Source organism: Nilaparvata lugens, chromosome 12, assembly GCF_014356525.2.
Source record: "Nilaparvata lugens isolate BPH chromosome 12, ASM1435652v1, whole genome shotgun sequence".
Lineage (NCBI taxonomy): Eukaryota > Metazoa > Arthropoda > Insecta > Hemiptera > Delphacidae > Nilaparvata > Nilaparvata lugens.
Genome location: NC_052515.1, coordinates 4973521 through 5001368, shown reverse-complemented (window position 1 = coordinate 5001368; position 27848 = coordinate 4973521). Strand labels below are relative to the sequence as shown.

The following is a 27848-nucleotide window of genomic DNA, read 5'->3' as shown; positions in this document are numbered from 1 at the left end:
GTGCAGATCAGTAGATGATCATAGCCAAGGTCCATAGAAACCTTATAGAAGGTTTGTATAACCAAGGTTTTATACGTAGACCTTGCTCATAGCTACTAGTAGTAAGAAATTGTCATTTAAATAGCCTGTAGAAACTCGTTATCAAATCACACATGAAAAAATACTTCAATTCAATTCCTCGAAATTCCATTTCACACTCCAGTTACTTCTCTAAAACCTATTGAACTGGAAACTTTTAATTGCATCTCAAATATGAAAATGGAATTCATACTTCAAACTTGAATCTTCAATTATAGTCACCTCAACGCCAATTGAATCTGAACAAAACCCAATTAAAAACTTGATTAGTGATTTCGAGATTAATGTTTGAAATCTGCCACTTCCATTGGAGTGTTATCAGAGCTCCAGTTCTGTGCCAGAAGTGTCAGGACTTTGAAGAGATGAAGTTGAAGTCCACATGGATTTTATTAAATGTTGTGCTGATTCTCGCGAAATTTGAAGTAGATTGTCTAACGGTCTACGATGAAACCATCCGAATGTGGGATGAGTTGGGCATAGCTCCAGAAAATCTTTACATCAGATCGGTGGTTGAAATTGAGTATGGTTTGGTGAGGGGGTTTTTGTACAATACGTCATTGGACCAGGAGCATCAATCTTTCACCAATATCCCTTATGCTAAGCCACCTATAGGACGGCTCCGATTTAGGGTAGGTATATGAAAACATATTCTATTTTATGATAACAAAAAAATGAATGAATATGTTTGAGAATATTCTATTATATGATAAAATATCATTAAAAATCTGCTTCTAGGTTTACCTATGCTCTCTTTCATGTTAAGATCTGATAATGTTTGATTTAGGGTAGGTATATGAAAACATATTCTATTTTACGATAACAAATGAATGAATATTATTAAGAATATTCTATTCTATTCTATGAAAAAATATCATTAAAAATCAGCGTCTAGGTCTAACTATACTCTCTTCCATGATAAGATCTGATAATGTTTGATTTAGGGTAGGTATATGAAAACATATTCTATTTTATGATGAAAAAATGAATGTATATGTTTAAGAATATTCTATTCTATGAAAAAATATCATTAAAAATCAGCGTCTAGGTCTAACTATGCTCTCTTACATGATAAAATCTGATAATGTTTGAGAAACACCACCTTCCTTCGTATCATCTTTGTTTAATATATGTATCACCTTCCCAAAGTGAGGTGCACGATATGAATGCAATATTTGATTAAAATTGGTGTTGCTATCCTTGCCTATCATCCTTGTATCATCTTCTTATCATCTTTGTATCATCTTCTTATCACCTTCGTATCATCTTCTTATCATCTTCGTATCATCTTTGTATCATCTTCTTATCACCTTCGTATCATCTTTGTAATATCTTCTTATCATCTTCGAATCATCTTCTTATCATCTTTGTATCATCTTCTTATCATCTTCTTATCACCTTCGTATCATCTTTGTATCATCTTCGTATCATCTTCCTATAGTAAGGTCCACGAAATAATAATGGCAGTGTTTGATTTACATTGGTGTTGCTATCCTTGTCCATCATCTTAGTATCATCTTCGTATCATCTTCGTATCATCTTTATATAGTAAGGTCCACGTTATGATGACCGTATTTGATTTACATTGATGTTGCTATCCTTGTCTATCATCGTATCATAATATCATCTTTGTATCATCGTATCATATCATCTTTGTATAATTTTCCTATAGTGAGGTCTACGATATAATGGCATTGATGTTGCTATCAGTGTCTATCGTTCGACAAAGCAGATAGCACATAGCCCTTTCTAGCTCTGCAATGTTGCCAAATCTGTTTTCAACGATGTAGAAATATAATAATTAATCTAGGCAGAGAATTGGCAAGCCGTTCTTCTACCTATCCTTATCCACTACCATTATAACGTGAACCTCACTATATAGTATGGGTAATATTTAGGCTCAACTCACACTTAAACGCGACTCAGGTCGAGAAGAGACTCGACTCTAGTCGAGAGCATGTGTTTTCAAATGGGTGACGTTGCGGAGACTAGAGTAGACTGGTCTGAGTGTCACCATTTGGCAACACCTGCTCTTGACTAGAGTCAAGTCTCTTCTTGACCTGAGTCGCGTGAGTGTGAGTTGAGCCTTATTGTGTTTGTGATTCATTTCTCACTTTTTTAAGCCCCCCGAACCACCTGAGAGATGGGAGGGCATACGGGATTGCACCAAGCCACCCTGGCATGCGCGGGCCAAGAAAAGATGCATGCAATACCTCAACTGGAGCGACTTTGCTGGCAAAAGAATTGTGGGATCTGAGGATTGTCTATACTTGAGTATTATTCGACCAGCGGTAAGAAGTAACTCATTATTTATTGAATCATTCAGAATTACACAACTTTCAGAAGAGTACCACAGGCTTACGCCCAAAACGGTTCCCAATAATTCTAATTATTATTTTCAATAATATTCAAGTGATCATTTCTTAATTATAGTCAATTAATCAAACATAGAATAGAATGTCTGCCTTTATTTTTGACCTAGGAGGGCGAAGTTAGGGCGCAGTCGGTCCTCTCTTACACTTGACCCTCGACATACGTGGCGAGTTCCTACTTTTGACTTGAGACTCGAGTCGTTGACGATTTGTATGTTCGACGATTACTTTCGAATGCTTTCATCAATTCAGCTGACATGCAGTTCTTTCCTTACTTCACTTCAACTTAGATTAGAGATACTGAACTTGTATTATTTGTTTCTGGGCTCCATCTTGTTGAAAATCTTGAAGCTTTCGACTTATTCATCATACAGGGTGATTATAAAAATACTTTACAACTACTTTGAAAGCACATAAATATCTATTGAAATTACTTACAGAATTGAGAAAGGTACTGAGGAAAATACAGCAACCTATAAAGTAATGTATAGGGTGATTATAAAAGGACTTTACAACTTTGAAAGCACATAAAATATTCTTTTGTAAATACTCACAGAATTGAGAAAGATACTGAGGAAAATACAGCAACCTATCAAGCAATGTATATGGTGATTATAAAAGGACTTTACAACTTTGAAAGCACTCAAATATCTATTGAAATTACTTACAGGATTGAGAAAGGTGTCATTTTGTTACAAAACACTTCAATTTTAAGATGTGGGTGTTATTTTGGTTTGATGTGACAGCCGTTGGTAATGCGACATGCATACCACCGATAATAGATTTCTTGCCACACTCGTACCAGCATATTAGGCGTGACTTGTGCATCCGAAGCGATCCGAATGTGATCCGATTTCGGAGGTCATCAAGATTATCTGGTAGAGGCGGGACATAAACCTTATCCTTAATGAAACCCCACAGGAAGAAACCCATCGATGTAAAATCCGGTGAGTGAGGTGGACATGCAATTGAAACTTGCTCATTTGAAAGGGAACTTGTTCATTTTGTTCAGCAAGACGGTGCACCACCTCATTTCCACGGAGAAGTTTGGGATTTTCTAGACATTCACTTTCGACTTCGCTGGTTTGGCCGTGCAGGGCCAATTGCATGGCCACCTCGCTCACCACATTTAACATCGATGGAGTTCTTTCTGTGGGGTTTCATTAGGGATAAGGTTTATGTCCCGTCTCTACCAGATAATCTTAATGACCTCCGAAATCGGATCACATTCGGATCGCTGCAGTTGTACAAGTTACGCCTGATTTGCTGGTACGAGTGTAGCAAGAAATCGACTATATTATATTCATTTATACAATAAGTACATTATCAAAATGATAGGGAGAGTAAAGATAAGGTAGCCTTGTGCTATCCCTCTCCCAAATTTAGATACCACATAGTCCGAAATAGGTTAATAGATAGGTTATCGGTGGTATGTACGTCGCATTACCAACGGTTGTCACATCAAACCAAAATAACACACACACATCTTAAACTTGAAGAGTTTTGTCACAAAATGACACCTTTCTCAATTCTGTAAGTAATTTAAATTAATATTTATGTGTTTTCAAAGTTGTAAAGTCCTTTTATAATCACCCTATACATTACTTGATAGGTTACTGTATTTTCCTCAGTACATGCAGCTTTCCCCTTACCTCGCTCCACCTTAGATTAAAGATACAACTTGCATTATTTGTCTCTTGCTTCACATTGTTGAAAATCTTGAAGCTTTCGACTTATTCATGATATATTACGTGGAAAATCTGTGAATTTTGTTCAGGACATAGAGCTGGAAAACAGAGTACGTCACTTATGATATATTACTTGATAGACTACTAAATTTTCCTCAAGACATAGAGCTTTCCCCTTACCTCGCTGCACCATGGATTAATGATACTTAATTTGTATTATTTGACTCCTGCTTCACATCGTTGAAAATCTTGAAGCTTTCGACTTATTCATGATATATTACGTGGAAAATCTGTGAATTTTGTTCAGGACCTAGAGCTGGAAAACAGAGAACGTCACGTGAATCATTTTCCCGATGGCAAGCAGGATGCTGACGTGGTGGTATTTCTGGAAGCGAGTACATTCATGTACGATATACCTTACAGCAATCACAGAATGGTGGCGAACCTTTGTTGCACATACACCCTGTTTGTGTTTGTCAGATTTCGTCTGGGACCTCTCGGTAATTATTCGATGTCACTCAATAATCATTAATTCTCTGTAATATAATAGAAGGAAAGATTATTGTAATGTGAATAAATAAATAAATAAATAAATAAAGAATCGGCTAATATATGTATGGGATAGAGCTTACACGATTGACGCATCATCACGTCTGAACTACTGGACTGATTGATTTGAAATTTTGCATATAGATTCTTAATTTACCGAGGATGGTTGAAGGCCTATTTTAAATTCTTCAAGATCTTAGTAAGTCCAGCTTTTTATTAGACGGAGCACGGGTTACGTGCTAGTATTTGTGTATTAGTAATTGGTATCAGGAATGACTCACTCTCCACTCTCACTCAACACTCACAGACTCAAGTCTTTGTGGTGAGTATTCACTGTTAAATGTGTAAATGAATTTCATGAATTTGTATTATGTTTTGTGAATAAAAAGCTATTTGATTTGATTTGATTTGATCAATGAATGGATGCAAGTTCGAGACCACTCAATTACATCACATTTTCAGAAAGTAAAACCATAGAGAAACGATAGCATAAGTAGATATCCCATGGTATAGGGCGTTTATGTCGCAACTTTTACTGTTATCCCAAACCGATAGTTCACGTAGTGCTTTCCCATGCAGCTGTGTGACGCTGGTAGTCTCTCAAATTGTGCCGTTCATACACTCTCAGTATAAATTGACAATAATCGACAGTAATCGGTTTGAGATAACAGTAAGATTTGCGACATAAATTCCCTATACCATGGTATATCTACTTACGCTATTGTTTCTCTATGGTAAAACTATCCTAAATGACATTTTTGTTGAAGGCTATCAGGTATTCTTGATATTTATAAATACTATCAGTATTCAAACTCAATTTTTTTCGCTGGTAATTTTCAACTCTGATGAAGATTATCCACGTAATTTTGACAAAATAATGAATAATTATTCTATTCCTACGTTTCCTGGACATAAGGAGACTACATTTTACAACACAATGTTTTCCCCTGTGCAATGTTTTCCAGTTTATAATATAATAAAGAAAAGAATTGGCTTATACACGCACAAGATAGGGAATACACGAATTTCGCATCATTTTTGCATGCGAAAAATAAAAAAATAATTTTTTTTGGAGGCTCCTCTTATGGGCAGATGCCTGTGAGAGAGGAGCGAGTTGTCTAGTAGCATCTCAATATGCATAATCTTAAATTAAACTATTTATAGCTATGGAAAATATGACTAAATACAATAAAAAAAATTTGTTTAAGAAAGAGTAGACTAGAGTAACAAATAAAACAAAACTCAATCTGGAGAGAGGTATTATTATAAAGCAAATAAAATAAACCAAATCAGGCAAACTAAAACGAAGTGGATTAACTTGGAACTTTGCATATAGATTCTTAATTTACCGAGGATGGTTATAGGCCCATTTCAAATTCTTCAAGACTTCAGTAAGCCAAGTTTTCATCTGCCCTTGCGGAGCATGGGTTTCCTGTCCTAGTCATAAATAATTATCCTATCATAATAAAACAAAATAAAACTTGTAGCACCCTTATTTATTAAAAAACTTATAATAGTTCACTATATGTGAGCAATATCTAATTAATAGTTCACTATTATAAGTTTTTTAATAAATAAAGGGTGCTACAGTTTTATTTTGTTTTATTATGATAGGATAATTATTAAAGGGTACTACTAGGGATAGGATAATAAAGGGTGCTACAGTTTTATTTTGTTTATTAATTTAAAAGCAGCCCATTAAGTGTTTTATGCTATCATCTATTCATCTAAGAAATTCATGTCATTTCTACCTGCGATTTCATTCAACAGGATTCATGACAACTGGTGACAGCTTGTTGCCAGCCAATCTTGGCATGAAAGATCAAATAGCTGCTCTGTCATTTGTGCAGAGGAATATCAATAGATTCGGTGGCAATCCAATCAGAGTGACTTTTGCTGGCGTCTCGGCCGGAGCGGCTAGTGTGCATTTGCATATTATGTCATCGCTTTCCAATGGTGAGCAATATAACACTCAGAGTTCCTATTTCTCTAAGTTTTATTCAATTTATTGAATTGATGTGACACAATTATACATTAGAATGATTGGAGAAGGAGCACAAAACTGTACCTTCTATAGTAATAATCCTATACTATTAAACGAGCAATTTCTGTTAATATGTCTGTATGTTTAGATGTTTATATATTTATTTTTCTGTATGTGACCGGATCTCGAAAACGGCTCTAACGATTCTCACAAAATTTGGAACTAAGAAGGTTTATGATATGAAAATTCGATTGCAATAGGTCTCAACCCTGGGATAGCTCGCTGAAGGACATTAAAAGGATAAATGCGTCCTTGGAAAAACAGCCGGAAAATTTTGTCGTCTGTCGATACAGTAATGGAATTTAGTGAAAGAGTGCATGTGTGAGATCATTCAGCAGATCTCACGAGAAGAAAAATTCAGCAAGAAAAACATTTTTGTTTATTTTTCTTTTTTTATAAAACATGTTTCTTCAGAAAGTCCAAAAAAGTAAGTAGATGCTGTTAGTGTAGAATAGTACATAGTATATTAACAAATATTGTAGCAAACATAATATAATAGTATATCATTCTAAATCGAATTTATAGTATATATATATATATATATATATATATATTATATATATATATATATATATATATATTATATATATATATATTTGTAATATTGATGATGTGTATGTTTTTTGAAGTGTGAATGAATTGTTATTTTGATGAGTGATAGTAGCTTAACCTAGATTTTGATTTGGACTGTAGTATGCATTTGAAAAGGGACAGTTTTGGGCTTAAGCCTGTTGTGCCTCCTCATATAACTGTAAAAATAATTGTACGACTGGGAAAATTAATAGATAAAATAAATTCAACTGTTGCATATCCATACTTTTTCACTGTAAGTCACTACCAAAGTAAGTGCATTTTAACTCCAAAAGTGTTTTTTAAAATTCAATCGTTCGTTACAAATTTTCTATGCTTTTACACTCCAGAGCGAAGCTCGGTCCCCCGATATTTGAATTGATGTGACACAATTATACATTAGAATGATTGGAGAAGGAGCACAAAACTGTTCCTTCTATAGTAATAATAATTATTCATCATGATGAAAATGTCTTAGAAATTCAACAAACTAATTAAGAAAGCTCCAATGCCGTGAAGCTGCTTTATACTCCAATCTTACATCAATTTCCGTCAACAGTATAAATATCATTCATTGAACGAGCAGAGCAGTTCCTACTGATGATAGATAGAAAATAAAAATGTCTCTCTATAAAATAAAAAATTCGCCATTATAATAGTGTAGACCAATGGTCGCCAAACTTATGAGCCTGTGAGCTAGAATAGCATTTATAAATCTTCTAGTGAGCTACCAAGGAATGTTGAATAAAGAAAGTATGGTGCGCAAAATGAAATATTTACACTTTTATTGCCTCTAAAGAACATTTCTAGTGTGAAATCTATCATCTCATAAAGTAAAAAGCAAAAGTATAACAAAAGTTGAAATGTACATTTCAATGAGAGCAGTGGAACTCTTTTTGGTCATCAGTCAGTCTGTTCCTATATCTATATTTTTATGAATTTCATACTTGAAAAAGATGCTTCACACAAGTAAGTAGAGCTGAACATATCCTTCAACCTCAATGCAACTTGAATGATTTTGAATATTTTTCTTTGGGGACTTGAGGCTAAATATTTCCAGTTGTAGAAAGTGATCTGAGAGACAGATCATTTTGAAAATCCACAAATTCCATTTCAACTGAAGCCTGATCTCCACCAAAATGTTTTACAACACAAGCTGCAAAATCTCCTGCATTGATCTCTGCAAAAGAGAGTTGATGAATATTGTTCGATATGCCTTTAAAATCTTGAAATCGTTGATCAAACTGTTGTCTCGAGTCTGGAAGAATTGCAACGTATTCTTGGTTATTGCTGAGGTGCTGTGGGGGATTTTTTCGTCATAGATTTTCTTCAGACTGAAAGAGTGTTTATATTCAAACTGGACGACATTCTTTTGCACGAGCATTTCTGTGAGCTACCAAAACTACCCCACGAGCTACCGGTAGCTCGCGATCGACTGTTTGGCGACCACTGGTGTAGACTCATGTCAATCTGGTAGAATTCATAAGGGCAAAAATCGAACGTCCGAAAATCGATGTGTGTGTAAGGCTAGCTACACACTCATCTTTTTTTGATCGTACGATTTTTTACCGTCCTTATGAATTCTATTAGATTAAACAGATGATGTTTGTCAAGCTCCGTCCAATCTGATAGAATTCAAAAGAACGGCAAAAATCGATGTGTGTGTGTAACTGGCCATACTTTGCTGTTTGAAGGTCTGTTCTACAAGGCGATATCAATATCAGGAAGTGCAATGAACCCGTGGGCATGGGCCAAAGAAGAGACCATCATTGAGCTGACGCGTGACTACGCATCTGACGTCAATTGCTCGTCACGTGACATCCCCACACCCAAAAACGAAATGGTCGCCTGCCTCATGGAGAAGCGTGCCGTCGAAATTGTTCGACAGCATGACAACGCTTTTGTGAGTTCGGAGTCCACTCATACTCTTGATAAAACTCTTTTTAGTCATAGTCTGCTGTGTCCTGTAGCTTTGCCTATCGGCGAAGGGCCACTAGACTATAATATACTACCAGTTCAAAAACATCGAACATTCTTGAAAATGTATCTTTCCATAAGCAACAGATGCTCTTTTGTATCTTCTCCAAATCATCGTATTGCATCCAAAAAGATACACAAGGAGCGTTAATGTATCTTTCCATAAGCAACAGATGCACTTTTGTATCTTCTCCAAATCATCGTGTTGCATCCGAAAAGATGCACAAGGAGCGTTAATGTATCTTTCCATAAGCAACAGATGCACTTTTGTATCTTCTCAAAAGCAACGTGTTGCATCCGGAAAGATACACAAGGAGCATTAATGTACCTTCCCATAAGCAACAGATGTTCTTCTGCATCTTCTCAAAAGCAACGTGTTGCATCCGAAAAGATACACAAGGAGCTTTTTGGAGTAACGTCCTTTCAGCACAGCACAGCCTAAATATATTTTCCAATGATTAATTATTAATTTTTCATGATTGGGATTCAATATTTAGTTGTTTAATTGAATCAGTTCGAAGAGAAAGGGAACATGTCAAAAATCAGAATTTGTCAGGGGTGAGAAAAAACTGGATACAGATAAAAGTATTGATAATTTCAAGATTGTTTTTTGTCATTAGGGTGCAAACTCTTTTAAGACAACAATTTTAATCCAGTATAAGCACTTATATAAGATTCACCCCTTAAAATAGAGTTTTCTGTTAACTTCCTTTTACTCATGATGATATTATAAATTATCACTCTTCAACTTTTACAATAAACACCTCAACCGAAAGCAATCCAACCTCAAAGCAACGCGTGAATCAAAGGTAACCCAACAATAACATGAAAATCACAACTGACAAACAACTCATTTTCGAATGTTCGGCGTTGAAAGGAAACATGTGTGTCATGACTAGTTCCCTTTCACTCCAGTACAGCAAAATTCGATATCTGTTTCTCGTATAAAGAGAATGCTGACATGTTCCCTTTCAACTCCAATCGATGTATCCCACAGTAAACAACTCATTTCAACCATAAAAAAATGAAAATTTTTGACATGTTCCCTTTCTCCTCAGGCCGATCCAATTATATTTCTACATTGCCAAAAAACGATCTGGAGACTTTACGGAGGTAGAAAAGGATAGCACTCTCTGCTTTGTCAAATGATAGACAAGGATAGCAACACAAATGTTAATCAAATACTACCATTATAACGTGGACCTCACTTTTTCATTCTAATAAAAGAGTTTCCAGATTCAACTTAGGAACTATTTCCAATGCTTCGTGATCAATATTTCTTGAATATCTTGTATTTGTTTCTAAATATTCTGAAAAGATATTCTCTTTTCTTAGTAACTATTAAACGTGGATAAAAGTTTATTCTCATATTCTTTCTAGGAAATATTGTCTTCTTGCTTCGGAATAATTATTATTTCCGATGTTTCGCGAGCAATATTTCTTGGATGTCTTGTATTTGTTTCTAGATATTCTTGAAAGATATTCTCTCTTCTTGGTAACGTCGATAAACGTTTATTCTTGTGTTTCTCTTGTAGAATAAACATTAGTCTTCTAGCTTAGGAATTATTTCCAATGCTTCCCAAGCAATATCTGAGAAAACTTCTATAATTGTTTATTGAGATTGTTTACTCCGTGGCAATTTCTGGAATATTTTGTATTTTTTTCTAGGTTTTCCGTAACATTCCGATCAGCGCCTTCTCTCCGACGGTCGATAATGACTTTCTAAGGGCGGAACCCCATCAGATGTTGAAATCGGGGGCCACAAGACCTATGCCATGGCTTGTCAGTTATACCACTGAGGAGGCTATTTTTCCTCTACTGGGTGAGTATTGCCATGGAGGAAATGTAGCAAAGATATCCCATAGTATAGGTAGGTTATGTTTCAAACCTCAAACCGATTTTTGTTAACTCGAGCTGATTACTGTCGACTACTGTCTATTACTGTCTATTATTATTGTTTTGGCTGGGTGAGAGCGTAAAGGTGCGTACAGATATACGCGCCGCGAACATGAGCAATTCACTTTTAATCAGCTGATTATATATGTATTTTTACAGAAACAGTAAGATACAGATATAAAAAGCTTGGCATCAGCTGAAGAGAATTGCTCATGTTCGCTGCGCGTAAATCTGTACGCACCTTAAGAACGGCACAGTATGAGAGTGTAACGGCACCCATGGTTTATAGAATTCATTCGAAGTTTGGAAGTTTTGTATCTTATCTTGGTAATGTTTATCTAGTTGAGATGATACTGTATCATGTGTGGGGATACAGAATCATGTATGGTGATCATGTGTATCATGTGTGTTGATACTGTATCATTTATGGTGATACCATAGAGAAAAGATAGCATAAGAAGATATCTCATGATATAGGTAGTTTATGTTCCAAATTTCAAGTCGATTACTGTCAACTACTGTCTATTATTACTGTTTTGGCCGGGTGAGAGTGTGAGAACGGCACAGTAAGAGAGACTACCAGGATTACATAGTTCCATGAAAAAGGAGTACGTGGACTGTCGGCTTGAGGTAACAGAGAAAATAGGAACATAAACGTCCTATACCATGGGATATCTACTTGTGCTATCTTTTCCATGATTGTTATTGCAAACATCTGATATCAATTGCTAATTGAAAGGTTTGTAGTGCTGGGTGCCAAAAGTCTTAGAGCTCGTTAATATAAGAAAATTGAAGGCCTGGATGCTGGACACTCAGAGAGCGATTAGAGCGATCATAGGAGGATATAGATAAACAATATATCTAAAATTCTATCTAGACAATCTACATAGATACTAAGAATCTGACCACTGTCCGCTGATCGTTCACTATGATGTATCCAGGCTCCAATTGTTGCCCTTCTTCTTCTTCTTCCTCTTCTTCTTCTTCTTCTTTTTCTCCTACTCCTCTCATTCTTCTTCTTCTTCTTCTTCTTCTTCTTCTTCCTCACCAGTCTTCTTCTTCTTCTTCCTCTCCAGTCTTAAGTCTCTTATCTCTCCAGTGATAAGAAAAGAAGGGGGAAGGAGAAGACAGAAAAGTTAATAGCGAAAACCTGTAGAAGGTACATTCTTCACGCTCCCAATATTTTGAATCCAAAGCAACTCAAGAAGCTGTGTGCTGTGAACCAGGAATTCAGATTGGGAACCCCCGCGCTATCTAGCGGGAGAAGCGTGGAACTACGTGGAGAGGAGTGATAAGCTAAGGTAATTATTATTTATTACCTTATCGGATTACCTTTCGGCCGAATTGCTATATTTATATAGCTCTCCAGTTTCATTTGAAATGTGTTGTCAAATCTAGTACAATTGGACAATCATTAGCACAATTAGATAGGGAAAATCATGCTCAATAGTTCTTTTTGAATAACTTTTCTCAATCCACTGAGTTTAAAGGATGTAATTTGCATAAAACTGATACCGTAGCTGAAGCCATGCTACAAATTTGTTCTGTTTGTGAAGATATAGTTCGGTTAAATACTGGCACAACTGAATAATTATTAGCACAATTTGATAGATAAATTTGTGCTCTTCATTTCTTGTTGAATAACATTTTTTGATTAACTGAGCTTGAAGGCTGTAACTTTCATAAAACTGAAACCATGTTACAAAGTTCTTCAGTTTGTTAAGTTCTAGTTACATTATCTGCCGCTAGGTGGCAGCAGCGTACGGTCACTGAATTTCTGTAGTCTTCTATCAGTTTGATAGGGAATGGGAACTGATAACTGAGTGCTTCTGATGCGAAATCTCAGATCAAAAAATTGGTAGTCGGTTCAGTTTTCTGATTATAACTCCTGAACGGATCGTCGTAGAACAATTTGAGTGATATTCAATTTTGTAGACAGAAAAATTCTCTACAATAAATATTAGGATAACATGATAAACATATCGGAAATAGACGAGAGAGAGAGAGAGAGCTGAAAATGGTGTTTTTCTACACTTCTGAAAATGTTTTGGATTCAGTTTTTTGCTTAGAACTCCTGAACGGCACATTTTAGCTGAATTTAAGTGTAATTAAATTTTGTAGTCAATAACATTTTCTACAATACTGTATAGAACATTTTATAATGTAGAATAGTGATGATACAGAGATTACAGAGCTACAAAAGATGATGTGAATTCTGATTTACTAAGAATGTATTCCGTTCTACTTTTACCAATAATTTAAGGAAAGTGAATCATAGTTGAAATTAGGTGTGAGCCAATTTTGAGAGAGAGAGAGAGAGAGAGAAATTATCTACAATATCGTATTTGGTAATTTATTGAAAATAATAATGTACGGTAGGTTTGCAGACATGTGAAATCGAAAAAAAAGACAGCTTGTAGAAGAAAAAGAAGAAGAAGAAGAAGAAGAGAAGAAGGAGAAGGAGAGGAGTAGGAGAAGGAGGAGAAGAATGAGAAGAAGAAGACGACGACAGACAGGAGTAGAAGACAAAATTCGAAAAAAACATCAAAGCAGCCCTATAGAAATAGATGATAAATTATCAATATTTTTTAACAAAAAATTGGTAATTTTTGTTGTAGACTGGTTCGATCGTGAACCGTACAACAATGCAGTGGACCTGCAGTGGGACACTTTTGCGCCCTACCTGCTCGATTACAAGACCACCATGCCCGAGAATCTGCAAGCTCAGGCTGCTTGGGACATCAAGGGACATTACACCAATGGCCAGCTCAACCAATCACTCACCGAGGAGCCTTCTCAATGGAACACACTCATCAGGGTAATCGGCAACATTGCCCTCCTAATTATTTTATTTATTCATTAATAAAATCACAAATCATATAAATATGATTGGGAAGGGACAAAAGGCTTGTCCCCACGGTATTTAGACAAAAACGGTAGTGGTCGTGAAATGTGTGCGCAGTGGCCAGCCAGCTAGATTGCGTCATCGCCACCAACCGAAGTTTCCAACACCTATTAGAAATTTAAGAAACTTATTTTCTAAAAACAGTTTGATTGGATATAAAATGACGTCAGCTACACCGAAAATTTAGCACAAACATGCGCGTGACACCTACCGTCTTCTTCTATATACCGTGCTTGTCCCGAACCTATTCCATTCCCAAATTTTGATAATGAAATGTTAAAAAAATAGGTTATGATTCTACTGTAAGAAGTTCAAGTTCAAGTTCAATATTCGTCCAAAAATATATATGCTAGAAATTTTAAATTTAGAATAACTAGTAGTTCTGTGAACAGTAGACCTCACGCAGTATTCTCATGCACTAGTACCTGATTGAAACTGTAAACCTTATGGGAAAGCCAGCAATAGACTGGCTTCTCCACACATCTGTGTAATCACTTGTCAGCTGATTTATGATGAATAATTCTATAGTCTGATTTTTACTCTAATATTGGCGTATTGACTTTTTCCTTTTATATTATCCTTGAAATGCAAAATTTCCAAAAATCATGTATATACGTCGACGCGCAATTAAAAGAGGAACATACCTGTCAAATTTCATGAAAATATATTACCGCGTTTAGCCGTAAATTCGCAACATATAAATATTTAAACATTTAAACATTAAGAGAAATGCCAAACTGTCGACTTAAATATTATCTCACTTCGCTCGGTCAATAAAGACACCAAATTATAGTTAAATATTACACTTAATTATCACTGCACATTGAATTAATTAAGTGACATTCACGTTATAAATTCAGTGGAATTATCATTTAAGTGATAATAATGTGAAATATCTGTTCTATTTTTGGTTTCGAAGCATTCAAATTTGAAAATCTACTTTGTGAACATATTTTTAATGACTGAAAGTTCTGTGAAGTGAACTTGATTAATTTTATTGTTTCAATAATTTCATTAGCCCTTTAAAAGAGAAGTAAGCTTATCAATAATAGTATATCAATTCAGTAACAGAATTGAAGAACTATAAGACTTAACCTATTTCGGACTATGTGTAACCATAGAGAAACAATAGCATAAGTAGATATCCCATGGTATAGGGCGTTTATGTCGCAACTTTTACTGTTATCTCAAGCTGATAGTCCACGTAGTTCTTTCCTGTGAAGCTTTATGACGCTGGTAGTCTCTCATATTGTGCAGTTCATACACTCTTACCCGGTCAAAACAGTAAAAATCGACAATAATCGACAGTAATCGGCTTGAGATAACAGTAAAAAGTTGCGACATAAACGCCCTATACCATGGGATATCTACTTACGCTATTGTTTCTCTATGGTGTAACCTTATCTAAATTTGGGAGAGGAATTGCACAAGGTTACCTTATTATCTCTCCCTATCATTTTTGATTATGTACTCATTGTATCAATGAATGAATAAGTAAGAATAAGGAAATAATTGAGCGGACGCCAATTCCATATCTCCACAGCATTCTATAGTTGAACGAGCGTTAGCGAGTTCCTACTTTTGACTAACTGAAGGACAAAGTGTTGTCCTTCTTCTGTTTGTAGACTATGTTCTACAATAACTTTAGAAATAATCAATCAGCTTCAAATTTTGAAACGTATTCTTCGATTTTTAGTTCTGTTGATTATGAATTTGGGAGTGAATGAATCAGTGCCTTTTCGCTTTTTATACAGAGTATCTGATAAGGAACTCCCTATTTTTATACAGCTGTAATATCTTTATCTATAACAATTTTGTTAGAACTACTTTTGTTGGATAAAGCACTCCTTGAGGTTGTGTTTAACACCAATTTGCATTTGTTTCAGTTTAAAAATGCCCCATCTCTTGACTGTGGAAGAACGAGCCAAAATAACAGCTCTTTATGAGGTGCGAGTACAAAGGTGGTGTAGGGCTGAACGAGGGATCCATGCAACACTGGATGCAAAAACACTGAGATCTTTCTTAAGAATCGTTGCAACAGAGTAATGTGAAAGACCACTTCCACGAGATCCTTGACGCAGGATTCTTATGGCTTCTCATGAACATTTCACGAACTCTGTCAACATCTCTGCCGTCCTTGACATTGATGGTCTTCCTGATCGTCTTGCATCTGTGACACTCCCTGTTGTTAGTAATTTGGAATGGCAATTTTCAACAGTTTTTGCATCCAGTGTTGCATGGATCCCTCGTTCAGCCCTACACCACCTTTGTACTCGCACCACAGATCCCCACACCTCATAACGAGCTGCTATTTTGGCTCGATCTTCCACAGTCAAAAGAGGAGGCATTTTTGAACGGAAACAAATGAAAATTGGTGTTAAACACAACCTCAAGGAGTGCCCCATCTAACAAATGTAGTTCTAACAAAATTGGTTCAAAAATAAATAAATTATAGCTGCATAAAAATAGGCAGTGACTTATCAGACAATCTGTATAATAATAAAAATGGATAGATAGATTAAACAGGTTCAATAATTGAACCGACTTTGGAAAAAGCAACCCATAATTAATATTTAAATTTTTGTTGTTCCAGATAATGACCGACCGTCTTTTTGCGAGTGGAATTGTCGAGTCAGCTCGCTACCAAGCGCGGGCCACGCCTGAGAAGGTGTGGCTATATGAGTTTGGTTATAGAGGAGAATTCAGCATGTCTAATTTGCTTGCCGTCAGACTCAGGAATCATAGGTTTGGTAAGAGATATCAAGTTAATATTGGGGGACCGAGCTTCGCTCTGGAGTACAAAAGCATAGTCAATTTATTACGAAAGAAGAAATTATAAAATATTTATAGTGTATACAGAAAGGTTCTACCCAATCACAGTGGATTGAGATTAATTCCCAGTGGAATGCAAAAATATCTAACAAAGGCCCGGTTGCACAAAGCCGGTTAAATTCTAATCCTGATTAATTCCATGAGAACCAATCAGAGAAGCCGTCTCTTTAAAATGATCTTCTCTGGTTTGGTTCACCTAAAATCAATCAGGATCAGAATTTAACCGGCTTTTGTGCAACTGCGCAATCCGGATTAATTTCACGTGAACTAAATCAGAGACCATTTAAAAAAAACGGCTTCTCTGATTGGTTCTCCTGAAAATCAATCAGGATTTGGTGCAACCGGCACTAGGTACCTGATTGAATGATTGCAATAGTTCAACAGCTGAGTCATAATTTTGTCTCAGTCTCACACACATGCACTCGCTCACTCACTTCCATTATCAGTGTTTTTCAAAGTATGAATAATTATTATCCATATTTTTTGGTCTTCAGCGAGTTTTCCCAGGGATGAGACCTAGTGCAATCGAATAAATCTCCTATAAACCTCTATGTTCCAAATGTCGTGAAAATCGTTGGAGCCGTATTCGAGATCCGTTGGACATACATAAATACATGAATACAAATACATACAGCAATTGCTCGCTTAATATAATAGGATAAAAGAGTTATCAAGTTATAAGAGTTGTAGAGTTATAGAGCAAGTGAGAATAAGATCATAGAGAAGATAGCATAAGAAGATATCCCATGGTTTGTAGAATTCATTCCAAGTTTGGAAGTTTTGTATCAAATATTTTGGTGTTGTGTATCAAGTTTAGATAATACTGTAATCATATTGTGTTGATACTGTATCATGTGTTGTGATACTGTATCATTTATGGCGATATCATGCAGAAAAGATAACATCTCATAATATCCTATTATATTAAGCGAGCAATTTCTGTATATATTTTATATTTGGTTATTTATATATTTTGTTTATATCTAGTTATTTATATTTATGGTTACTCATCTTGGTTCAACGGATCTCGAAAACGGCTCTAACGATTTTCACGAAATTTGGAACATAGTAGGTTTATATATAAAATTCGATTGCACAAGGTCTCATCTTGGGGAAACTCGCTGAACGACATTAAAAGGATAATTCATCCTTGGCTGAAACAGCTGAGACTTTCGTTGTCTGTGGATATTAAAAAGTGAGCGAGTGATTCTGTGGAAAATCAAAATATCGCATCCCCGAAATTCATAAGCTGACGTATAGCCAGCTGTAAAATATAAACACGATCATTTCAGAGAATTATTGTGTCCTGTTTATCAATAAATAAAAATAACGAGCGAAGCTCGGTGCCCCGATATTAGGTCGTTTATGTTTCAAATTTCTTAGATGATACTGTATCATTTATGGTGATACCGTATAATGTGTTGTGATACTGTTTCATTCATGGTGATAACATAAGAATAGATAACATCTCATTATATAGGTTGATTATGTTCCAAAAATCAAGAGGAATTTGTTAAACTCAAGCCGATAAACTGTCGATTATTACTGTTTTGACCGGGTGGGTAAGAACGGCTCAGTATGAGAGAAAATAGCGTCACATAGCTATCCAATAAATTATAAACAAATTGTCAAGTGTGTTTTGTTTTTTAACAAAATAAAGAAATAGAACAGATTCTTGACGATCGCCTGTTTCTGCTTTCTGAAGATTGAATTGATGGAGCATAGAAGCTAGATTGTATCAGAGAAGGTAGCTTAAAGTAATTAATAATGCATCCAAATTTGTCTCCACTCCCTTCTAACTTCTATCCTACTACTGCCTTCACCCATATGATCTGACACATTTGAATACATGCATTATTTTGATAAAACAAAATAAAATCTTATAGCACTCTTTATTTTTTAAAAAACTAGTTGTTCAACTATTTTAAAGTCTTTTAAAAAATAAAGTTTTAAAATTTAAAGTTTTTTAAAAAACTTTAAAGTGAAAAACTCAAAACCTTTTAGAAGTGATATTCACTGAAACTAGTTGTTCAACTATTTTAAAGTTTTTCAAAAAATGAAGGGTGCTGTAAGATTTTATTTTGTTTTATTAATTTAAAAGTAGCCCATGTCAATAAGTGTTTTATGCATTATTTTCTACACTCTCAGCTACCTTCTCTGATACACTCTACGTTCACCGCTCCTCTAGGCTTTGACCCTCATGTGTGGGCGAGCTGCATTCGTACAAAACAGTGAAAGTGAGCAGTGAAAATATAACTTCGATGTGTTTTAATGGGATTATTCATACTCTCTGAATGAAAATAGTCCAATAAAAACTTATGGGAATTATATTTTAGCTGCATTCGTACAAAACAGTGAAAGTGAGCAGTGAAAATATAACTTCTATGTGTTTTCATGGGATTATTCATAGTCGCTGAATGAAAATAGTCCAATAAGTACTTATGGGAATTATATTTTAGCTGCATTCGTTCAAAACAGTGAAAGTGAGCAGTGAAAAATATACTTCGATGTGTTTTAATGGATTATTCATACTCTCTGAATGAAAATAGTCCAATAAAAACTTATGGGAATTATATTTTAGCTGCATTCGTACAAAACAGTGAAAGTGAGCAGTGAAAATATAACTTCTATGTGTTTTAATGGGATTATTCATACTCCCTGAATGAAAATAGTCCAATAAAAACTTATGAGAATTATATTTTTACTGTCACTATTGTGTGCAAATCCAGTTTCATATTGTATTTGTGAGATTCACGAACATAGCTTCACGAAAAAGAACTACTTGTAGGACTATAAAAACTTCTATAGTGCGGTCCACCTTATAATGGCAGTGGATGAAGATAGAAGAATAGCGATGCCGATTCTCTGCATTAATTAATTATATTTCTACACTGTCAAAAACATAATTGTCATCGTTGTGGACCTAGAAAAGGATAGTACCACCGGCTTTGTCGAATGATAGACAAGGATAGCAAAACCAAAGTTGATCAAATACTGTCATTATAACGTGGACCTCTCTGTAGGTTGCCAAGCGAAATTACACTTACCTTATTAAAAAACAAATATTTTGCAAAATATAAATATTCGAAAAACGAAATGTTGTAGGTTGCGGACACGCTGAAGACTTTCTGATATACATCAATGGCTTTTCAACAGCCAAACTGAACATCACAGAGGACATAAGAATGCGTGAAATGCTGACATGGCTTTGGATAACGTTCATTGTCTACGAGTGAGTTGACACTAATTCATTTATTGCTCTTTATAAACTAGGACCGTTCCTGAAGTGAAGATGATGTTAATGATAAACTAGGGAAAAATTCACCTCTCAAACTCTTTTTAGAACTATGCTGAAGAGTTCCGTATCGGTAGCTTTCTGGATTCTAAAACTATGGAAAGTTCTGCAAAGCTCTACAAGGCTAAACTTCAGAGTGCAAAAGAGTAGACGCAGCTATTTATAGTAGTGATTATTAATCTATATTAGTTAATTTATAATTATTATTTAACGAAAATCCTAAATAAATACTGCAAATCACACCGAAGACTTCTGCTACTGCAGACATTGACAACAGGGTTAACAGCTAGATGGAAATTCGATGAGAACTACTATCAAAAATTAGTTGCCAGCCCGGGAATCGAACCCGGTACCTCCCAATTGCCAGTCAGGAATGCTTACCCTTACACCAAACTGACAATCCTGGATAGCAGCGCTCATTTTATACAAAGCCGTAGCGGCCAACCAGTACAGAGGGAATAAATAGAGAATGCATTATTCAAATGCTAATTAATATATAATATTATTTAACGAAAATCCTAAATAAATGCTGTAAATCACCCCGAAGACTTCTGCTACTGCAGACATTGACAACAGGGAACAGCTAGATGGAAATTCGATGAGAACTACTATCCAAAAGTTAGTTGCCAGCCCGGGAATCGAACCCGGTACCTCCCAATTGCCAGTCAGGAATGCTTACCCTTACACCAAACTGACAATCTCTGGATAGCAGCGCTCATTTTATACAAAGCCATAGCGGCCAACCAGTTACAGATGTATATTAGAGTTACAGAATCTATATTAGGCTATTTTCAACATGTATCTGAATCTTGGATACCTAATGAGAAAGAATGGAGTAGGTTACAGGCTGCCGAAATGAGGTTTTTAAGAGCAGTTAAAGGGTGCACAAGTGAAGATAGGCTTCATAATGACGATATAAGAAGCGAGCTCAACATAATCTTTTGTTTTCTTTTGAAATTGGTGTATACCGTTGGAAATGGAATAAATGAATAAATAAATAATCTCCATATGGCAGAAGAAAATCGGCAAAACTGGAAAGATCATGTCGAAAGGATGGAGAGCGACAGGATTCCCAGGGCAGTCATGTTGTATAACCCGGTTGGGAGGAGAAGTGGGGGCAGACCCCGTAAAAAATGGATGTGATGGTGAGTTAGAAGTCGGAACAGGCAAATTGCCTAATCCTTGTAAGAAGACGACGACGATTAATAATCTATTTATTTATTGGTAGTGACTTTAGTCCGAGAGATATTACTTTTAACATGGAGAGGGTAAACCGATTTCTCCTTCCACAGTTTGTAGCATGGACAGAGAAGTGAAGAAGAATAACCATATGCTGTGCTCAATTGGATGCTGACACAAAAGTAATGCTAGTAATGTAGTAGTAGTAGTAGTTCTTCTTCTTCTTCTTCTTCTTCTTCGTCTTCTTCTTCTTCTTCTTCTTCTTCTTCTTCTTCTTCTTCTTCTCTTCTTCTTCTTCTTCTTCTCCCCGGCATTTCTCTCCTTCAGCCGTCTCCTCCACAAAATCCTGTCCATCTCCAGAATGGACTATCACTATTATTATATATTATCAATCTCTTACACTATTTCACAATAATTTATTTATTATAGAAATATTTTTCAATCCAAATAGATTAATTTTGAAATAGCATGAGATATAAAATAATATCGAGTGACCTGGCTGGCTCAGGTCTGGTGTCAGAGTTTTCAGGTCGCAACTGATCAATTTCAGGGCCTCTGACATGACCTAACGACTGCTTTTTAGCTTGAGGTATCTCTATACAGTCTACTATATAATACAACGTATTTTTCATCCACCTATGAAATAAGTTCAATAATTATGCTCACCCTGTACTATTTACCTCAATTATCTCATTCTCTTACACTATCACACAATTTATTATATAGTGAGGTCCACGTTATAATGGCAGTGTTTGATTAGCAATGGTATTGCTATCCGTGTCTATCATTCAACAAAGCTGATAGCTCTTTCGCGCTTTGCTCTGTTGCCAGATCGTTTTTTAATAATGTAGAAATATAATTAATTAACAGAATATTTAATCTTGATTTCATTAAGAAAACATTAAAAAATATGATTTCTTTATTGATTAAATATAGTTGATTATTTTAAACGAGAATGAACAGTTGATATTACATCAATAAATCTTCATCAGCTACCGTCTATAGAAGGCTATTAATTGAATATAATTGATTATTTTAATCGAGAATGAACAGTTGATATTACATCAATAAATCTTTATCAGCTACCGTCTATAGAAGGCTATTAATTAAATATAATTGATTATTTTAATCGAAAATGAACAGTTGATATTACATCAATAAATCTTTATCAGCTACCGTCTATAGAAGGCTATTAATTAAATATAATTGATTATTTCAATCGAGAATGAACAGTTGATATTACATCAAAAAATCTGTATCAGCTACCGTCTATAGAAAACATTGAGAAGACGGAGGATCGGCAACGTTGTTCTCCTATCTTTCTCCACCGCCATTATAACGTGGACCTCACTATTGAAATATTTCGAGTCTGAATAGATTAATTTTGGAATTGCAGTGCACCCGAGCTGGAAGGCACCGAGAAAAGCACTAAAAGATTACCACACGTTTTGGAGGGGATTGATGTGGAGCCCGAATATGCCGAAGAGATTCGCTACACAAAGATCCGTTATCCGTTCGATTACACCATCGAAAGATCCGGGTTTCTAGCCAATAAACGCTTTTGGCGTACTATACCCACCAATGATTTCTATTAAAACTCTTTTCGAACTCAATGATAATTGAACTCTATTGAATTTTTTATCCAGTATGTGATTCAGATAAGTGATGTAAATAACACCAATTCCTTTTTCCATGATTTAAATTTACTCTTCCAAAACATGATACACGATCAATCATAGAATACACAATATTTTTTTCTGGAATTCCCGTCTAGATTATCCATCAATGTGTAGGGAGGATTCAATGCTTCATAATTAAGTTCTAAAATGCAAAATTGAAAATGTATGTAGTGTTTTGTTTAAATGTGGAAATTAGTGAAGAATTGAAAAGTCTCACACTAGTAGTTCTGTGAACAGTAGACCTCACACAGTTTTCTCATCTATAGTAAGGTCCACGTTATAATGACAGTATTTGATCAACTTTGGTTTTGCTATCCTTGTCTATCTTTCGACAAAGCCGGTGGTACTATCCTTTTCTAGGTCCACAACGGTGCCAATTATGTTTTTGACAGTGTAGAAATATGATTAATTAATGCAGAGAATCGGCATCGCTATTCTTCTATCTTTATTCACTGTCATTATAACATGGACCTCAGTATACAAGTAGGTATCTGATGTCACCTGTTCTAGTTAAGTCGGTTGAATCACAATTCACATTGTTTTCTCGAAGATGAAAAACTCACTCATGTTAATAAACTCAGTTCACGTTTGAATTTTTATCCCATATGATAATTTATCCAGTTATGTGATAACCTTTCCATCTGATAAACATATTTCTCAACTATTTTAAAATTGATTTTTTTTCAATCATGAATATTATGATTTCTTCAGCATTATTTAGTTAATTTAATCATTTTTTATTTTCAATCACCTAATGAATTTGTTTTTCAAATGTGAGAATATTGATACTGATGGGCACGCATCATAAAAATATTGAAACCCTACTTTATAGAAATAGACACGGCCGGACATCTGTGTAATACATGCAATGAATAATCCACTTGTCAGCTGATTGATTATGGATAATTCTATAGTCTGATTGATCATATCTTCAAAGTAGATGTTAGATGTATATAGTGATGAATATAGTGTATATAGATGTATATAGTGTATATCAGAGTATGAAGGAATTCCGTTTCTTTTCATATTATCCTTAATGCAACATTTCAAAAAAAACCTTTTATCTATATCGACGCGCAGATGAAAAGGAATATTTCTGCCATATCTCATAGAATTCTATCAACGCGTTTGGCCGTAATCGCGTTACATACGACAGACAAAAGCAAATCGAGTTGAAACATAGACCTCACTATGTTCGGTCAATAACCTTCATTTGGACAATTTATTTTATGAAATTGGGATGAAAAGAAGTTTAGGACTGTAGTATGTTTCTTTGTCCTTGAGTTGATTTGTGAATGATAAATGAATAATAACAATATCAATTTTAGAAACACAACAAACGTTATCAAGTACTCTTATAGTTCATCAGAACACAACTAGTTTAATCTCTCCAAGAAAAATCTCCAAGGCTTCAAAATGAAACATCAATTTCGACTATAAAACAAAAATAATTGAGGAACAAAGTATGGACATTGAAACCTAACTCTTGAAGAGTTGAACTAGCTGTGTTTTGATAAAATAAAATGGTACTTGATAACTTATATTTTGTTTCAATAATTTCAGTAGCCCTTTAGAAGAGAAGTGAGTTAATCAATGTAGTATATCATCTCAATAACACAATTATTGAAGAACTACAAGACTCAACCTATTTCGGACTATGTGTTATCTAAATTTGGGAGAGGAATAGCACAAGGTTACCTCATTTTTCATCTCCCTATCATTTTGATAATAATTTACTTATTGTATAAAGAATGAATGAATAAATGAATCATGCTTCAATGGAAGTTTGAAGTACAGTTTTGAAGTCTATAATACGCGTTTTCAACGATTTCATAATGAATTTTCAGAATAAAGTTTACATATTTTGTTAATTAAATATATTTCTTTATTGTTAAAATACGATCTGGCAACAGAGCAAAGCGAAAAAGAGATAGTACTCACAGCTTTGTTGAATGATAGACAAGGATAGCAATACAATTGATAACCAAACACTGCCATTATAATGTGGACTTCACTGTAGGTTCGATGTTTCACATCATCTTTAGGTTTTTAAAATAAAATACATACATTTTAACAATATAATTAATTCAATAGCACAATGACAGTTAGATATGGATCTCAGGATGGCAAATTTTCACGTCTCAAATACGCGTATTCACCTGGAAAGGAAGGAAGAGATTATTTAACAAACGTAAGCTATTCTTCCAACGTATGAATATCATTCTCATACGTTCAAATCATCCTTATACATACGTTCAAATCATCCTTCTACATTCAAATCATCCTCATACGTTCAAATCATCCTTATACATTCAAATCATCCTTATACGTTCAAATCATCCTCATACGTTCAAATCATCCTTATACATTCAAATCATCCTTATACGTTCAAATCATCCTCATACGTTCAAATCATCCTCATACGTTCAAATCATCCTTATACATTCAAATCATCCTTATACATTCAAATCATCCTTATACGTTCAAATCATCCTTAGTTCCACCTTATGAAGGAAAAACGTCAAACTATCTATTAATAGACAGAGGAGAATTAAATCTAGACTTAAATAGATTAATTTTGAAATTTGCAGTGCACCTGAGCTGGAAGGCACTGAGAAAGGCACTAAAAGATTACCACACGTTCTAGAGGGGATTGATGTGGAGCCCGAATATGCCGAAGAGATTCGCTACACAAAGATCCGTTATCCATTCGATTACACCTTTGAAAGATCCGGGTTTCTAGCCAATAAACGCTTTTGGCGTACCATATCCACTAATGATTTCTATTAAAACTCTTTTTGAACTCTATTGAAATTGATTGCACTCAAACTCAGATATGAGTTCAGCCTTTTGTCCCCTTCCGATCAATTTCAATTTATTTATCAAATAATGAGCTAATTTAACCTTCCGGTAGTCGCGCCCTACTCAATCACCCGAGCAGTCGCGTGTTGTATTTTGTACAACATCCAATTTTCCAAGTGTTATGTACTCTGTTTACTGTCAAAACATATTAATTAATTGTATAAGTACTTTTTCCATCTTTTTGGTTTATTTTACGCCTATAGACATTCGGATGTTTACCATTTCATAGCCCAATCAAAGTCATCAATTCTGTGTTATTGGTTCGTTTATAGTCCTCGTATACAGTCTTTCCCTATCTTACGCACTGTCGCGACTAAATGGCACCTAAAGACTGAACCATTGCTCGGTTAGTTCTGCAACTCAGTGGAGTGATGGGGGAAAGTTTTGGAATACATAGGTTACTCATTCACTGACACCTCCCCATTCAATAGTCTTGTGCAACAAAAAAGCTGACACTGTTGTACTTTTTACAACAGCGCGACTGCCGGAAGGTTAAGACATTGAGAAGCTATTACAAGATTATTCTCGTTAAATAACTTGATGTACGGTATTAAAAAACTGATCGTTAGTTCTAGTACTAGTAGCTGATATATTCAATTTGAAAAAAATATCAAATGTACTCATCCATCTATACTATAATAAAGGAAAGAATTGGCTTATTCATGTACGGGATAGGAAATTCACGAATGACGCATCATCACGTATGAACTATTCAAGTAATTAGCTTGAAATTCTGCATAAAGATTATTTCAATTACTGAGGCACGGTTGCACAAAATTCGGTTAAATTTTAACCGTGATTAATTTCACGAGAACCATTCAGAGACGGCTTTCTTGATGGCTTCTCTGATTGGTTCTCCTGGAATTAATGACGATTCAAATTTAACCGGCTTTTGTGCAACCGGCATTGACGATGGTTATAGGCCAATTTTAAATCATTCAAGATTTCAGTAGGTCAAGTTTTCAGTTTGTCAAATTTTTATTCAGACCCTTGCGGAGCACGGGTTACCTGCTAGTCTACAATGTAATATAATTCTATGGGAAAAGATCAAAGATGCTGTGGTATGTATTCAGAATAAGGTTCAGCTGCACAAAAGCCCGTTAAAATTCAACCGTTATTAAATGACACAAGAGCCAATCAGAGAAGCCTTCTTTCAAAATAACATTCTCTGATTGGTTATCGTGACATTTGATAACGGTTAAAATTTAACAGGCTTCAGTGCAACCGGTGCTTAGACATAGTTGTATGACAATACCACTATATTTGTTCAAAATCAATTCAAATTACAGAACCTGGTTTCATGGCAACACCTGCCACATCTTCTGCTGCACTGATCATTGATGGAACTTGATTCTGTAATTTGAATTTATTCTGAACAAAAATAGTGGTATTGTCAATATCAATAAATTGGTTGTAGGGTGGATTCAATGCTTCATAATAAAAATATATAATTGAATAGAAATACTAAGAAATTGTCAAAAACCACATATTTATTGATACTTAGAAAGACCGGTTTCGGTTGTTACACCATTGTCAATCTCTTATAAACTAAACTAAATACAAGAGCAGCAGAATTTATACTAGTAGGCGAGTACTGCTATTGGTCAAGGGCATGAGCACCTGCCATTGGCCCAGCTAGACAGTCTCCTCCCACTCAGGTTAAGTGGGAGGTTAAGTATACCACTCTTTACAACTCGATACCACTCGGTAAAAGTGTACCGGTCTTTCAAAGTATTAATAAATCTTTTGTTTTTGATAATCTCTTAGTATTTTTATTTGATACTAGCCGTCAGGCTCGCTTCGCTCGCCATATCCGTCTAGCCAGTGGGCTCCGCCCCGGACCCCCGACTGCATCGTCCAAGAATGAGATTAGCAGGCTCGCTTTGCTCGCCTGCATTTTTATCATGTTAGGACAATCCAGTCGG

At 35.2% G+C, this 27848-nt stretch overlaps 1 protein-coding gene across 2 annotated transcripts; it reads left to right on the top strand.

Annotated features, from left to right (window-relative positions):
- The first annotated feature begins 263 nt into the window (after positions 1–263).
- Positions 264–25869, top strand: LOC111048480 (venom carboxylesterase-6). 2 transcript variants are annotated; one of them, XM_039438754.1, is made up of 10 exons: positions 264–707; positions 2199–2366; positions 4443–4635; positions 6455–6640; positions 8993–9201; positions 10944–11097; positions 13790–13989; positions 16670–16826; positions 20014–20140; positions 22779–23073. In XM_039438754.1, the coding sequence occupies exons 1-10, from the start codon at positions 363–365 to the stop codon at positions 22975–22977; spliced, it is 1938 nt and encodes a 645-aa protein (XP_039294688.1). In that variant the 5' UTR covers positions 264–362; the 3' UTR covers positions 22978–23073. The 2 variants fall into 2 exon arrangements, with proteins under 2 accessions (XP_039294688.1, XP_039294689.1); XM_039438755.1 differs by lacking the exon at positions 22779–23073 and adding an exon at positions 25653–25869 and having other exon boundaries at positions 368–707.
- The last annotated feature ends 1979 nt before the right edge of the window (positions 25870–27848 follow it).